A 14,197-nucleotide genomic window follows, 5' to 3' on the forward strand; every position below is an offset into this window, starting at 1 on the left:
TTTTCCATCTACAAATCACCATCATTTACCATGGAATTACTGTAATAACACTAACGGCACCATAGTATTGTGGCAGAAATGTGGGATATTCATATAGAATTTGATTATATTATTAATTTAGACATATGTTAATTGTATTAAAGGAGTAATGGAATATGATTACAGTATTTTTTGTGATTAAGCTATAGCGTTTGTATATTTAGACTACTGTTTTTCATACAAATACCTAGAAACCATATTTTTAGCATGGTATTGAGGTACTATAGGTGTGGTTTTAACTGAGGTTATTATGATCTAAATGTTTGCTACTGTGGAAGACCTATGGTTAATTTTAATAAACTCCAGCAGTCAGATTATCTAAATTTCACCATATAAAAATAAGGTTGTTACAATTTTTACAGATGTTCCTGTTTTTAATGAACATAAAATTACATCTGCATCCAATCTCAAGCTACTATTAATATTAAATATTATTAATATTATTAATATTGCAGCCTGCACTGCAAACTGTGCTGAAGATGTGTGTCAAAGTCAGAAACACAAACCTGCTTCATGATTTATATATCACTCATTACAACATGCAGAGACTAAAAAATACTTTTTTCTATAAAGATTTTTATTTCATTGAGGAAAATAAGTGGAAAAGTGTAATGAATTTAGAAACCTTCAGTGTTTGTCATGTTCTGACTGTAAAGAGTAGTTTAAAACCACAGTTAACAGTCTGTTTTCTACAACTTTCACTTAGGAGGAAAAATCCTCCTTTAAACTTGAAAGAAATAAAGATTTGAAATTTATTGTGATAATTATCGATATCGACTGAAATGAACGATTTTAGCGTGATACATTTTTAGGCCATATTGCTCAGCCGTAATACATCTCATCAATTTAAAAATACGTTTTATTTGTGAACTGATGTTCAGCAGTTCTTTTAATAGTCAACTTTTGTTCATTCATCAGCCATCAAAGCTCAATAAACACTGGTCACAGACATGAAGATGCACCTTCAGTTTCACTGAGCTGATTGCTCACTTAAACCCCCCACAGATTATGTTTTCAATCTTAAATTTGATTTTGACTTGACATAAAGTGGCGCTCTGCCCACAAGACTATTCGCTGACAGTATGTTTACTTCAATTACCCCCCACCAAACCCAGCACATGCTGTAGGGGTCTGTACAAACTCAATGGAAGCAAGAGAGACGTGGCCTCCTGCTGTAACTTTACCTGCTGCTGTCACTGTTTGACAGTGTTACTTCGGGAAAAAAAAGCAATTTATTTCTTATGATCCTTCAACAGCAACCAAGATGGCATTGACTTAAATTAGATTTAATTATATTTGATTAGATTAGATTCAACTTTATTGTCATTATGCAGAGTACAAGTACAGAGCTAATGAAATGCAGTTAGCGTCTAACCAGAAGTGCAAGAATATTGTGTTTTATATACATAAAAGTGCAGAGTAAGTGAAGCTATGATTTACAGAATGTACAGTGGAGTTGCTACATACAGTATTAAGCAGAGTATGTACAAAATATAAATAGGAATGCAATGTAGGATTATATGTACATTATGAACAGCTGCAACGTAAGAACAGTGGTAATAAATACAGTTGGTTGAGTGTACAATAATATTTTTATAGAAATAGTTTACTGTGCTTTGTACAGTAACGTTAGACAGTTTACAGTGTAATAGCTTGAACAATGTACAGTCTGTGTCAAATATGAGTAGTGCAAATATGTATTTTGAGTATGCTCTCAATGGTACAGCGGTAGAATTCCACAAGGATCCTGGGACTCAGGTGAACTTTCTTAAGGCTCCATAAGAAGTAAAGGCGCTGCTGTGCCTTTTTGACCAGGGTGGAGGTGTTATGGGACCAGGTGAGGTCATCAGAGATGTGGATGCCCAGGAACTTGAAACTCGACACATGCTCCACTACAGCTCCGTTGATGTAGATGGGTGTGTGCATGACTCCTAGTCTGCCTTAAGTCCACAATGATCTCCTTTGTCTTCTGATTGTTTAGTTCCAGTTTGTTGGTGGCACACCACATAGCCAGGTGCTGCACCTCATCCCTGTACGCTGACTCATCATCATCTTTGATCAGACATACTACCGTGGTGTCATCCATAAATTTGATTATGGTGTTGGAGCCATAAACAGGAACGCAGTCATGGGTGAATAAGGAGTACAGAAGAGGGCTCAATACGCAGCCCTGTGGAACACCGGTGTTCAGGGTGATGATGGAGGAGGAGAGGTTATCTAATTTAACAGACTGAGGTCTGCTTGTCAGAAAATCTAGAATGCAGTTGCAGAGGGATGTGCTGATTCCAAGATGGCTCAGCTTGGAGGGGATTACAGTATTAAATGCAGAACTGAAATCAATGAACAGCATTCTCACATGTGTATTTTGACTGTCCAGGTGGGTGAGGGCAGAGTGAAGTGTAGAGATGGTGTCCTCTGTTGGCCTATTGTGGTGATAGACAAATTGGAATGGGTCTAGTGTAGCAGGGAGACAGGATTTTAAGTGGGATACAACCAGCCTCTCAAAGCACTTAGCAATGATGGGGGTGAGTGCGACAGGACGGAAGTCGTTAAGGGCTAAGGCAGTGGAGTGCTTCGGTACTGGCATTATGGTGGAGGTTTTGAAACTATAGGGGACAGTTGCCTGGGCCAGGGACAGATTGAAAATGTCCGTGAAGACCACAGCCAGCTGCTCCGCACAGGCTTTAAGCACAAGACCAGGTATTCTGTCAAGGCCAGCTGCCTTCCGTGCATTCACCTTACACAGAGTGGAGTAAACAGCTGAGGTGGAGAGTGTGAGAGGCAGTTCATTGGGTTGATGTTTGAGTGAGATCTCCTTATTATTGTGATCAAAACAACCATAAAAGTGATTGAGCTTGTCAGGGAGGGAGGCAGAGCTGGAGGGAGGCACAGTGCTGGGTGGTTTGTAGTCTGTGATAGTTTGTATGCCTTGCCACATACGCCGGGGGTCCGAAGAATTGAAGTGTTCTTCAATCCTCTGTTTGTGTGTGAGTTTGGCCTAGCAGATATCCTTCCTCAGGTTGGCTCTGGTTGAGCTGTAATCCTCCCGGTCTCCAGACCTGAAGGCTGTATCTCTTGCTTTGAGCAGGAGGCGAACCTCTCTGTTCATCCAGGGTTTTTTTTTTTTTTTTTTTTTTTTGTGGTCACTTACTCATTTTGCTAATAAACGTTCTATGTTTCTCATTTATTTGGTTATATACTATACATGTATACTTAGCCTATTACAGTTTTGTATACCTATTTAAACTTAATGTAAGTTATTTATTATTTTATATTAGGCATAGCCTGCCCTATAGCATGGCATATTTTTATTTGTTTTGTTAATAAATGTTCTATGTTTTATAAATATGCTAAAGTGAGTTTGACGTTGTATTTTGTTGTTGTATTCAAGCAATTGACGCTGAACTGCCGCTAAGTGAAAGTAAAATGCGCATGGCACTTTTAAGCTATTTAAAAGTGAGGAAAAGTGGGAAAATTAAAACAAACTAAAAATGAACAATTGCTATACGCTGAATTGGTGCTATTTTATGCTGAATTGCCGATGTTTTGAAAGTGTTTTAAAAGTTTTGTTGAATCTTTTGAAAGCTATTTAAAGGTGGAGGGAAGCGAGGAAGCGGTGATTCCAGTATTACCGGTGTTGTCACACGATGATTAACCGGTGGGAAAATTTCCTCACTATCACAACCCTACTTTGTATTAAATAGAACATCTACTGAATCTAAATAATGGAGCATTTTTTGTTTGGAGCTCCTATCCTATTCAAAGTAGATTGACTTTTTACAAACTGCTTTAAAAATGTGTTGAAGTCAGTTTACTACTTTGTAATAACTTTACAAAAATGATCAAAAGGGTGTGAGTTTTATCCCCACAATGACTATAAACTGGCTATGTTTGGCGGACCCCAGATATACACAATACCTGAAATGACCCCACAAGTAACCACTGTGTCAGGTTTATAACTTTTGTAGTGAAATATTTGTAATTTAAAGTAATTAAATTTTTTTTTAGGTCTGTAGGATCATAGGAAAGGGTGGTCCCCATTATGTAGCAATTCTGACAGGTGACCCCCACGATGCAGTGTGTGTGTGTGTGTGTGTGTGTGTGAGAGATTGTGTCAGTAACCAGTTGTGTGTGTGTGTGTGTGTGTGTGTGTGTGTGTTTAGACATACATTTCTTTAGTCCTGCTGTAATCCTGGATTCTCCTCCATGATCCACACTAGAAAACACACACAGAGTCACATTCAGTCAGTGAACAAATTGCTGTTGCTATGCAGTTACTATAAAAGGTATTCAGGGTGGTTGCTAGGGAGTTGCTATGTGGTTGCTAAGGTACATGATTTGGTTGCTTTGTGGTTGATAACATGTTCAGGGTGGTTTCTAGGGTGTTGATATAAATTTGCTAAGGTACACAACATGGTTGCTAGGGTGTTGCTGTGCAGTTGCTAGAGCACAATTTTCCACACCACAATCCATCAAGCACATCTCACCAGCAAACAAACACTCAATCACATCCTTCTCTTCACTCTCTGAGGCAGAAGTCTCCAAACTCATCTTTTCTAATCATCCTACTACTTGTCCGCTTGATCCTATTCAATCTCAACTCCTTCAAGCCATTTCTCCTGCAGTTGTACCTGCACTCACTCACATCATTAACATATCCCTCCACACTGTTGTTTTCCCCTCATCATTTAGACAGGCTCGTATAACTCCACTACTTAAGAAACCCACCATCAACAACCCATCACTTTTAGAGAACTACAGACCAGTTTCCCTTCTTCCTTTCATTGCAAAAACACTTGAACGAGCTGTGTTCAACCAATTCTCTGCCTTTCTCACACAGAACAACCTCTTCAATTAGAACAATAATCTTCAATACTTATCTTGCTTGATCTGTCCGCTGCTTTTGACACTGTTAACCACCAGATCCTCCTGTTAACACTACTGGCAAAGGGCATCTCAGGAACCGCACTCCAGTTTGAGTCTTACCTATCAAATAGGTCCTTAAAAGTATCTTGGAAAGATGAGGTGTCCAAGTCGCAACATCTAGCTGCTGGGGTGCCTCAGGGCTCTTCTGTGTCTACATGGCTTTTCATACCACTGCTATGCTGATGACACTCAACTCTACCTCTCATTCCATCCTGATGATCCGACAGCAGCTGCTCACATCTCAGCTTGTCTAACAGACATTTCTTGCTGGATGAAGGACCATCACCTTCAACTCAACCTTGCCAAGACAGAACTGCTTGTGGTTCCAGCAAACCCATCGTTTCATCACAATTTCACCATCCATAACTCCTTCAAAAACAGCCAGAAACCTAACTTCAGCACTCACTATTCTAATTCTATTCTTAAAAAAAAAAAATAATAAATAAAAATCTAACTAGCTTTCTAATATTTTTGTATCTGTTTTCTTTTCATTTATTATACAATTAACGAAAGCAAAAAAAAGACCTCTAACACTAGTTTGCTCTATTCTTTTTCTGTTCTATCTGTTTTCTTTTCATTTATTACATTATTTACAAGCCCTTGCTACGTATACTGCATTTAAGCTTACTGAGACTTGTTATAGCACTTGTATATCATTGCTCTTTTGTTGATTTTGATTGCTTCTATTGTCCTCATTTGTAATTCGCTTTGGATAAAAGCATCTGCTAAATGACTAAATGTAAATGTACATGAGGTGGTTGCTAGTAGGGCTGTGTATCACCAGTAAAGTCACAATACGATATGTTTCCTGATACGGGACTGCACTAAATTTCACCTCTTATTAAACACTGCATACTGTAGGACCACTGCTGACTGTAGGCGGAGCAGACATTTGATCTCTTTATTATGAAGAGCCTCCAGAACTGTATAATATCAGTAATGGTGTAGGTTTCACGTTAACATTGGCCACGCTTGACCAATTACAATATTCCGATTGTTTGCATCTTGTTTTCAAGCTCATAAATAATAATGTAGTGATTCTAATATATTTATATTGTAATGTCCTCATTCTCAATAAATTAGAATGTCGTGGAAAAGTTCATTTATTTCAGTAATTCAACTGTGATGTTTGTACTGGCAACTGTAAACAGGCCATCAGGGCACCATACAGACTTTATTAAAGAGTTTGCTGATTTTACATCCGAGTTAGTGCTGGCTGCAGATAAAGTTTTAATTGTTGGTGATTTTAATAGCATTTATAGACATTCTGAACTATATTGGGGTTAGGCAACATGTCTCAGGACCTACTCATTGTCGAAATCATACTCTAGATTTAATACTGTCACATGGAATTGATGTTGATGGTGTTGAAATTATGCAGCCAAGCGATGATATCTCAGATCATTATTTAGTTTTGTGCAAACTTCATATAGCTAAAACTTTAAATTCTACTTATTGTTACAAGTATGGTAGAACCATCACTTCTACCACAAAACACTGCCTTGTAAGTAATCTTCCTGATGTATCCGAATTCCTTAGCATATCCAAAACCTCAGAACAACTTGATGATGTAACAGAAACTATGGACTCTCTTCTTTTCTAGCATTTTAAATACAGTTGCTCCTTTACGCTTAAGGAAGGTTAAGGAAAACAGTCTGACACCATGGTATAATGATAAACAAACTCCAGCTGGTTCAAAATGCAGCAGCTAGAGTACTTATTAGAACCAGGAAGTATGACCATACTAGCCCGGTCCTGTCAACACTGCACTGGCTCCCTATCAAACATCGTATAGATTTTAAAATCTTGCTTATTACTTATAAAGCCCTGAATGGTTTAGCACCTCAGTATTTGAACGAGCTCTTGTTGCATTATAATCCTCCATGTCCGCTGCATTCTCAAAACTCAGGCAATTTGATAATACCTAGAATATCAAAATCAACTGCGGGCGGCAGATCCTTTTCCTATTTAGCGCCTAAACTCTGGAATTACCTAACTAACATTGTTCGGGAGGCAGACACACTCTTGCAGTTTAAATCTAGATTAAAGACCCATCTCTTTAACCTGGTTTACACATAACACACTAATATGCTTCTAATATCCAAATCCGTTAAAGGATTTTTACGCTGCATTAATTAGGTAAACCGGAACCGGGAACACTTCCATATAACACCTGATGTACTTGCTACATCATTAGAAGAATGGCATCTACGCTAATATTAGTCTGTTTCTCTCTTATTCCGAGGTCACCATAGCCACCAGATCCAGTCTGTATCTAAGTCAGAGGGTCACTGTGGTCACCCGTATCCAGTACGTATCCAGACCAATGGATCAGCACCTAGAAAGGATCTCTACAGCCCTGAAAGACAGCAGAGACCAGGACAACTAGAGCCCCAGAGACAGATCCCCTGTAAAGACCATGTCTCAGACGACCACCGGGACAAGACCACAGGAAACAGATGATTCTGCACAATGTGATTTTGCTGCAGCCTGGAATTGAATTGGTCAGAGGAGAACTGGCCTCCCGACTGAGCCTGGTTTCTACCAAAGTTTTTATCTCCATTCTGTCACCGATGGAGTTTTGGTTACTTGCCACTGTTGCCTATGGCTTGCTTAGTTGGGGACACTTCATTTACAGCGATATCGTTGACTTGATTGCAAATTATTCACAGATACTATTTAAACTGAACTGAGATGATGACATCACTGAATTCAATGATGAACTGCCTTTAACTGTCATTTTGTATTATTGACACTGTTTTCCTAGTTAATGTTGTTCAGTTGCTTTGATGCAATCTTTTTTGTTTAAAGCGCTATATAAATAAAGGTGACTTGACTTGACTTGACTATGAGCTTCTCCACCCTTCCTCCAGACTCTAGGACCTTGGTTTCCAAATGAAATACAAAACTTGCTCTCATCTGAAAAGAGGACTTTGGACCACTGGGCAACAGTCCAGTTCTTCTTCTCCATAGCCCAGGTAAGACGCCCCTGACATTGTCTGTGGATTAAAAGTGGCTTAACTAGGAATACGACAACTGTAGCCAAATTCCTTGACACGTTTGTATGCCTTGAACCCAGCCTCAGTCCATTCCTTGTGAAGTTCACTCAAATTCTTGAATCGATTTTGCTTAACAATCCTCATAAGGCTGTGGTTCTCTCGGTTGGTTGTGCATCATCTTTTTCCTTCCACTCAACTTTCTGTTAAATGCTTGGATACAGCAATCTGTGGGCTTCTTTGGCAATGTACCCTACTTGTGAAGAGTGTCAATGATTGTCTTCTGGACAACTGTCAGATCAGCAGTATTCCCCATGATTGTGTAGCCAAGTGAACCTAATTGAGAGACCATTTTGAAGGCTCAGGAAACCTTTGCAGGTGTTTTGAGGTGATTAGCTGATTGGCATGTCACCATATTCTAATTTGTTGAGATTAAATGTGAGCCAAAATCTTCACAATTAAAAGAACCAAAGACTTAAACTACTTCAGTCTGTGTGCATTGAATTTATTTAATACACAAGTTTCACAGTTTGAGTTGAATTACTGAAATGAACTTTTCCACGACATTCTAATTTATTGAGATGCACCTGTATTAATAAAATCATCTTTACATTGCTGTTAGGTGATCATTGCACAAATGTTCTAAACTAATGTGTTGTATTCACTGCAGTTCACATCCACACATTCAGTCACTCATACAGATAGAGCAACACAGAAACTTGGGAAGCGATGCAGGTGTTTTATAGTTGGATGTAAAAGTGAACATAAGAGTCTTCATTTTCTCTTGACAGTCCACTGAGGAGGCAGTGGATTAGTTTCGTTTTTGATGGTAACACCAACGAATACACACACACACACACACACACACACACACACAACGAAAGAGTGGGGTGGGGTGAGCAGTAGCTCATCATCATTTAAAGAAACGCGGCTAGTGGGGAACAGAGATGTTTTGACAAGGTAAAAGGTTTTACACGACCATTGAGAAATTTTAACCAAAGTATGATTTCATGTATGTAGTATATATGTAGTATGTAGTACTAAATAATCATACCAACTTGTGGAAAATGGGCATCCGATGTCCACTTTAAAGTTAGGGCTTTTTTGTTCCTTAATTTACAAGTTGTTAAAGTTTGCAACATAAGTTTCATTTTGAATATGTTTGTTTCTACCTTTTATGGAAGCTGAAAGGAGGAGGCTGCTATTTTTATTGTTTTCACTGTTTGCTTTGGTTTTGTGGCCAGTTAGGGGGTGAGTTAAAATACTGTTTAGTTGTCAATTTGTTTTGTCTGAGCAGCTTAGTTAAGATTTAACTCCTCAGACTAGTGCTCTTTAAATTCTAAATATTGTTGCATCCTCTAAAAACTCCTAGACTCATATAGATATACCCAGAGAGACTGAAAATTTTAAACAATAAAACCTAAAACCTCTTCCTACTCGACATACTTGAATATATCCAGTGAGCAGTTTGGGTCCTCCAGTTTTTCAGAGAGCAGCTTGACTCCTGAATCTCCAGGGTGATTATAGCTTAGATCCAGCTCTCTCAAGCATGAGGGGTGTGAAGTCAGAGCTGAAGACACATAACAGCATCCCTCCTCTGTCACCATACAGCCAGACAATCTACAAAAACATACAGCAACAGTCCACATCACGTTAGTTTGTTTGTTCTGTATATCACATGTGTTTTATCCTTTTTGTGTATTAAACTGATCATTCAATAAAACGTATTGTGCATATGTGTTATTCTGATCTTGTCAGTCAGGTCAAATGTGTAATATTCACAGAGACAGAATAGACTTTATGAATATGTGCAATTAGCTTGTTTGGGTACTGAAAATTTGATTATTCCATAAAGAGGAGACAGAAGCATAGAAACATATGCTATTCACACAAGCCTCATTCATATTTATGTGTTCATATGAGGACATCCTCAGACCTCAGCATTAGTTATCAGTCATTTGACTGGTCAGGCTGGTTCAAACATCCCTTCTGGGTGCAAATGACCACATTGAATATTTATCATATTATTTTTTAATTTCTGGATAATGATTTGATGTAATTTTTGCGCTTAATTCCATTTGCGAGAGTGGCATATTTATTCATCTTTTAATAGGGTATTTTCACACCAAGTTTGTTTGACCCATCCTAAGCTCTCAGAGCGGTTATCTGTGATTTTAAATAAACCTAAAATAACAGATAACCACCTAAAGGGACCCAAAAGCAAACCTTACTCAGGGCCCATTTTATTTTTTCTAAAATTCCGTTTTTTTACTTTTAATTTTTCTAGACTCTGTTTTAATGGTTTAATTAATAAATATTAATTAAAAAAACATGTCTAATTAATTGAAATCATTAAACGTACACAATTTAATGGCAATTTATTAAAAGTTTAACAAAAATTAAATTTTTAAGGCCCTATGAAATGTTTTATTTTTTCTCAAATTCAGTTTTATTTTTACCATATTCTGTGTTTTCCATTAATTTTCTGGACTCCATTTTAATGGTTTAATTACATTTTGTAGCCATTCAGCTCAAAGGGGAAATATGAATAATTAATTATAATTAGTTTAATTATAAATATTATGATCTGATGATTAATGTATCAATTAATAAGGCTAAGTTTGATACTTGCAAGTCTTGTCTGTCTGAAAGAGAGTCCTGATGCAATCTGAAGTTGATCTTTGCTGAAGTTGGTTGATGGAAAAAGAACCAGTTTGAGTCAGAGGATCTTGAAGTGGACAGACTAGGCCGAAGCCTGGCACAAGCTTAGGTTGGGTTCTTGAGGACTCTTAGCTTTGCATCTTGCCCTGGAGTTTCTGCATCTGAAAACTTCTCCGTATAATTCTGATCTTGTGATCTTTTAAACTGTGAGGATGTTGGTTTTTTTATTGTTATTTTTTTTGCTTTTTGCCCTGGAGTTAGTTGGGCGAGGGAAAGTGTACCCCTTCTGAGAGAAAGTTTACGACCCTCACGGTGTTGTCCTCAGGCATATGGGTTTTGCATATGGATACTTGACAAATGTCACGACTTTCACTTTCATGTCCCACCCATATGTTTTGCATATGGATATTTTATTAAAGATTCTGGTAACACTAATGTCTCCCATAGGTATTAACATACAATATAAATGAACATTTAGCCATTAACCCTCTGGAGTCTAAGGGTATTTTTGGGGCCTGGAGAAGTTTTGTCATGCCCTGACATTTGTGCTTTTTTCAGTTTCTTATAAATATTTAAGTGGCTGAAGTCTAATCTCACTGTAATCAGCACAAACTGGGCTATAATAATATGTGAGCAGCATGTATGTACATGATTGTGTTTTTGAGAAAAAAAAAATGTTATGCGTGGTTAGTGAAAAACTAAAAATGTTAAATCACTTGAATAAGGCAATAAAACACATACAGAACATTGGTTCCCGGGACTTTTGAGAACTGGAGCTTGTAGCATAGATTTTTTTCTTTCTAAATTCTGTGAAAATCATCTTGTTTACTCACTTACAGAAAACAATATATTGATTTAAATTTTCTAAGACACTTTTTGTTGGTAAAAGTCATATGCGAGTAGGCGTCAACTATCATGAATATCATTGTGATTCACACCTGAGAAGACAAAGACCTGCATAATGAGCTGCATAATGAGCCATTCAGTCAGCTGTGTCATTGAGAGGGTTACAAGAAAGAATGTAAGGACAAAATAAATGTATATAATTTTATGTTTGTAGTTTATTTAGAATATATTTAATTATCCCACAACATAATTTAATATTCACTTGTGAGTGCAGTTAAACAGTTTATTAGGAACAATCAAAGCTGACTTTCAAAGCTGAATTTTTAGCATCATTAATCCAGTCACACAATCCTTCAGAAATCCTTTTACCAATCTTATTTTTTACAAAAAAAAAAAACATTTATTGTTATTATTATTATTATTATTATTATTCATGTTAAAAAGAGCTGAGAATATATTTTTTTCAGGTTTTTTAGGGGGGATAAATTGAAAGAACAGCATTGTTTGTTACATTTGTTACAGTTACATTTATTTGTTACATTTATATGCTTACATCAAGCTTTTGAATGTATATAGTAGTGTATATTGTTATTGAAACTTCATAATATTTCACTTGATTATACATTTAGTCAGGAATTATAGTTTGGAAAAAGTCTTTGGAAAAAGTCTGACTAGTAAAATGTTTACACGTTATGTGAAAACTAGTACAAGTATATAAATAAATAAAAAGAGACTTACTCATGTTTTTGATCTAAGCTGAATAAAGTGCTTCATTCTTTTTTCTGAGGAAATCCAAATCTCAAATCCTCAACCACATCACATCTTTTTGGGGTGAATTATGTCTTATTCCTCTCATCACGAATCAAACAGTAAAATAAAAAAAACTTGAAGAACAATCTCGCTGCGTTGTCTTCTGTTGTGTGGGCGTATTCAAGCCGCGCGCTTCAGTGAAATATTATCATCTCAAAAGCACGTTCAGTGCGTGGACATGGTCACATTAGAAGATAATGAAGGGAGACGTGAAAAACGGACATCGCGTTGTTTTCATATGGATTACTTTATCACAGAATATTTGTTTTCGGCAGCTTGTTTTGTTCAAAAGTAGACATGTCAGGCTTTCTATAGATATCTCTCTCATGTCTCTGTGTTGAGTATTCACGGAGTTACAGTTCATTTTAATGACGCGTTTGTAACTGAAGATCAGTGCAGACAAAGGCTGCAGACAGCACTCCTTGTTTGTTATCTTTATTTTATAAGTGCACATAAGTTTTGTTGTTATTATGTCTGTATACAAAAAAAGTAGACCCTTTACGGATTCGATTGATGTATTGCTCTTATCTGTACGATCAAAACTGAAAGTGTAATTTAAGTTCTTTTCAGGGTTATCAGGAGAAAATGCCTCATAACGTGTATACGCATTAATCGACTTCAGAGGGTTAAACATGCAGCCAAAAGATACCAAACATGGCATACCTGTGATCTCTGTTAACAAAAGTAAGCAATTCTAAAATGTTCATTTAAAAGAGTTTGTATCAATACATAAGCAAAGCACTATAAGAGGAAAAATTATGAGATGGGGGGGATTGGGTGTTTGTGGGTGAATTTATGTGGTGGTTATATTTGGGTGGATGTAGATACATTTATGATGTGGTTTATAGTACAACGGTACATTTGTCTGTTTCAAAGTGATTTTATAGTGAAAACTCTACATTCCTTTGAGTTGTTGTATAATTCTGATCTTTTTAAACTGTGAGGTTGTACGGTAATTAGGTGGCTGGTTTTATATCTATCACGTTTTGCTTGTTGAGGAGTGGTATTATCCACTATTTTTAAAATAAAACATATACTCATGTGTCTGACTGGTCCAAATGCTACAATTTTAATAATCAAAATCATCTCTAATTAACTGATTTTATAAAAAAAAAAAAAAAAAAAAAAAGTTTAATTTTTTTTTCATAAATATTGTGTAGTGAATATAATTTTTTGTGGTAAATAAATTCTTTTTGTATATGATATGACAATATTTTTTTTTTCAAATGAAACAGTAAAATGCTCATGAAGTGACTCTCAGAGCAGTTCTAAAGATCATGTTCATTCATAGGGCCCTACTTATGGTACATAACAGTAATGCTTGAGGTTGAACTAAGCAGTTTATTATTTGTGTTTTTATGTTTTTTTTTTTTTTTTTGCATATGTATAGTTTATTATTACTTTTATAGAATTTTATAGAATTTTTTTTGTTATTTAATATTTTTATTTCTGTTGTTTTTTTCTGATATATTTTAATGCTTACTAACAGTACAAAACAAATCTGATGTCATTTATGTAATCTACGGCTAGCTGTGCATTAAATAATTTTAATGCATGACATGGAGGCAACGAACCACCCAACGCACAGCGGAGATCTAGCATTCTGCCCGCTTTAAAGGGGTCATATGATGCAGTTTCAAGTTTTCTTTTTCTTTGGAGTGTTACAAGCTGTTCATGCATAGATAAGATCCCTAAAGTTGCAAAGCCTACATTCTCAAACCCAAAGAGATATTCTTTCTAAAAGACTGGTTGTAGGAGGCCAAAATACTGTATGTTTTATGCAAAGATAATTTGTTTAATTTTTTTGTCTATGTGTTATTTAAGCTGACCCCATCTAGTGGCTCAGGTGGAGATGCAAGGCCTCTGAGATAAAATGCCTGTGATGTTACCTGAGGGTGTGGCTATACAGGAAGTAACAG

At 36.5% G+C, this 14,197-nt stretch overlaps 1 protein-coding gene across 1 annotated transcript in view; it reads right to left on the minus strand.

Annotated features, from left to right (window-relative positions):
• The window catches only part of LOC109065226 (NACHT, LRR and PYD domains-containing protein 3-like), a 67,160-nt gene that overhangs the window by 17,430 nt on the left and 35,533 nt on the right, over window positions 1–14,197 (minus strand). Inside the window, exons 10-11 of the mRNA XM_042745181.1 lie at window positions 9,408–9,581; window positions 4,209–4,255 (exon numbers count right to left, since the gene is read on the minus strand). Coding sequence (XP_042601115.1) covers window positions 4,209–4,255; window positions 9,408–9,581 — 221 coding nt within the window. The remainder of the gene's footprint in view (window positions 1–4,208; window positions 4,256–9,407; window positions 9,582–14,197) is intronic.

This window comes from Cyprinus carpio, chromosome A4 (genome assembly GCF_018340385.1).
Source record: "Cyprinus carpio isolate SPL01 chromosome A4, ASM1834038v1, whole genome shotgun sequence".
Taxonomy (NCBI): domain Eukaryota; kingdom Metazoa; phylum Chordata; class Actinopteri; order Cypriniformes; family Cyprinidae; genus Cyprinus; species Cyprinus carpio.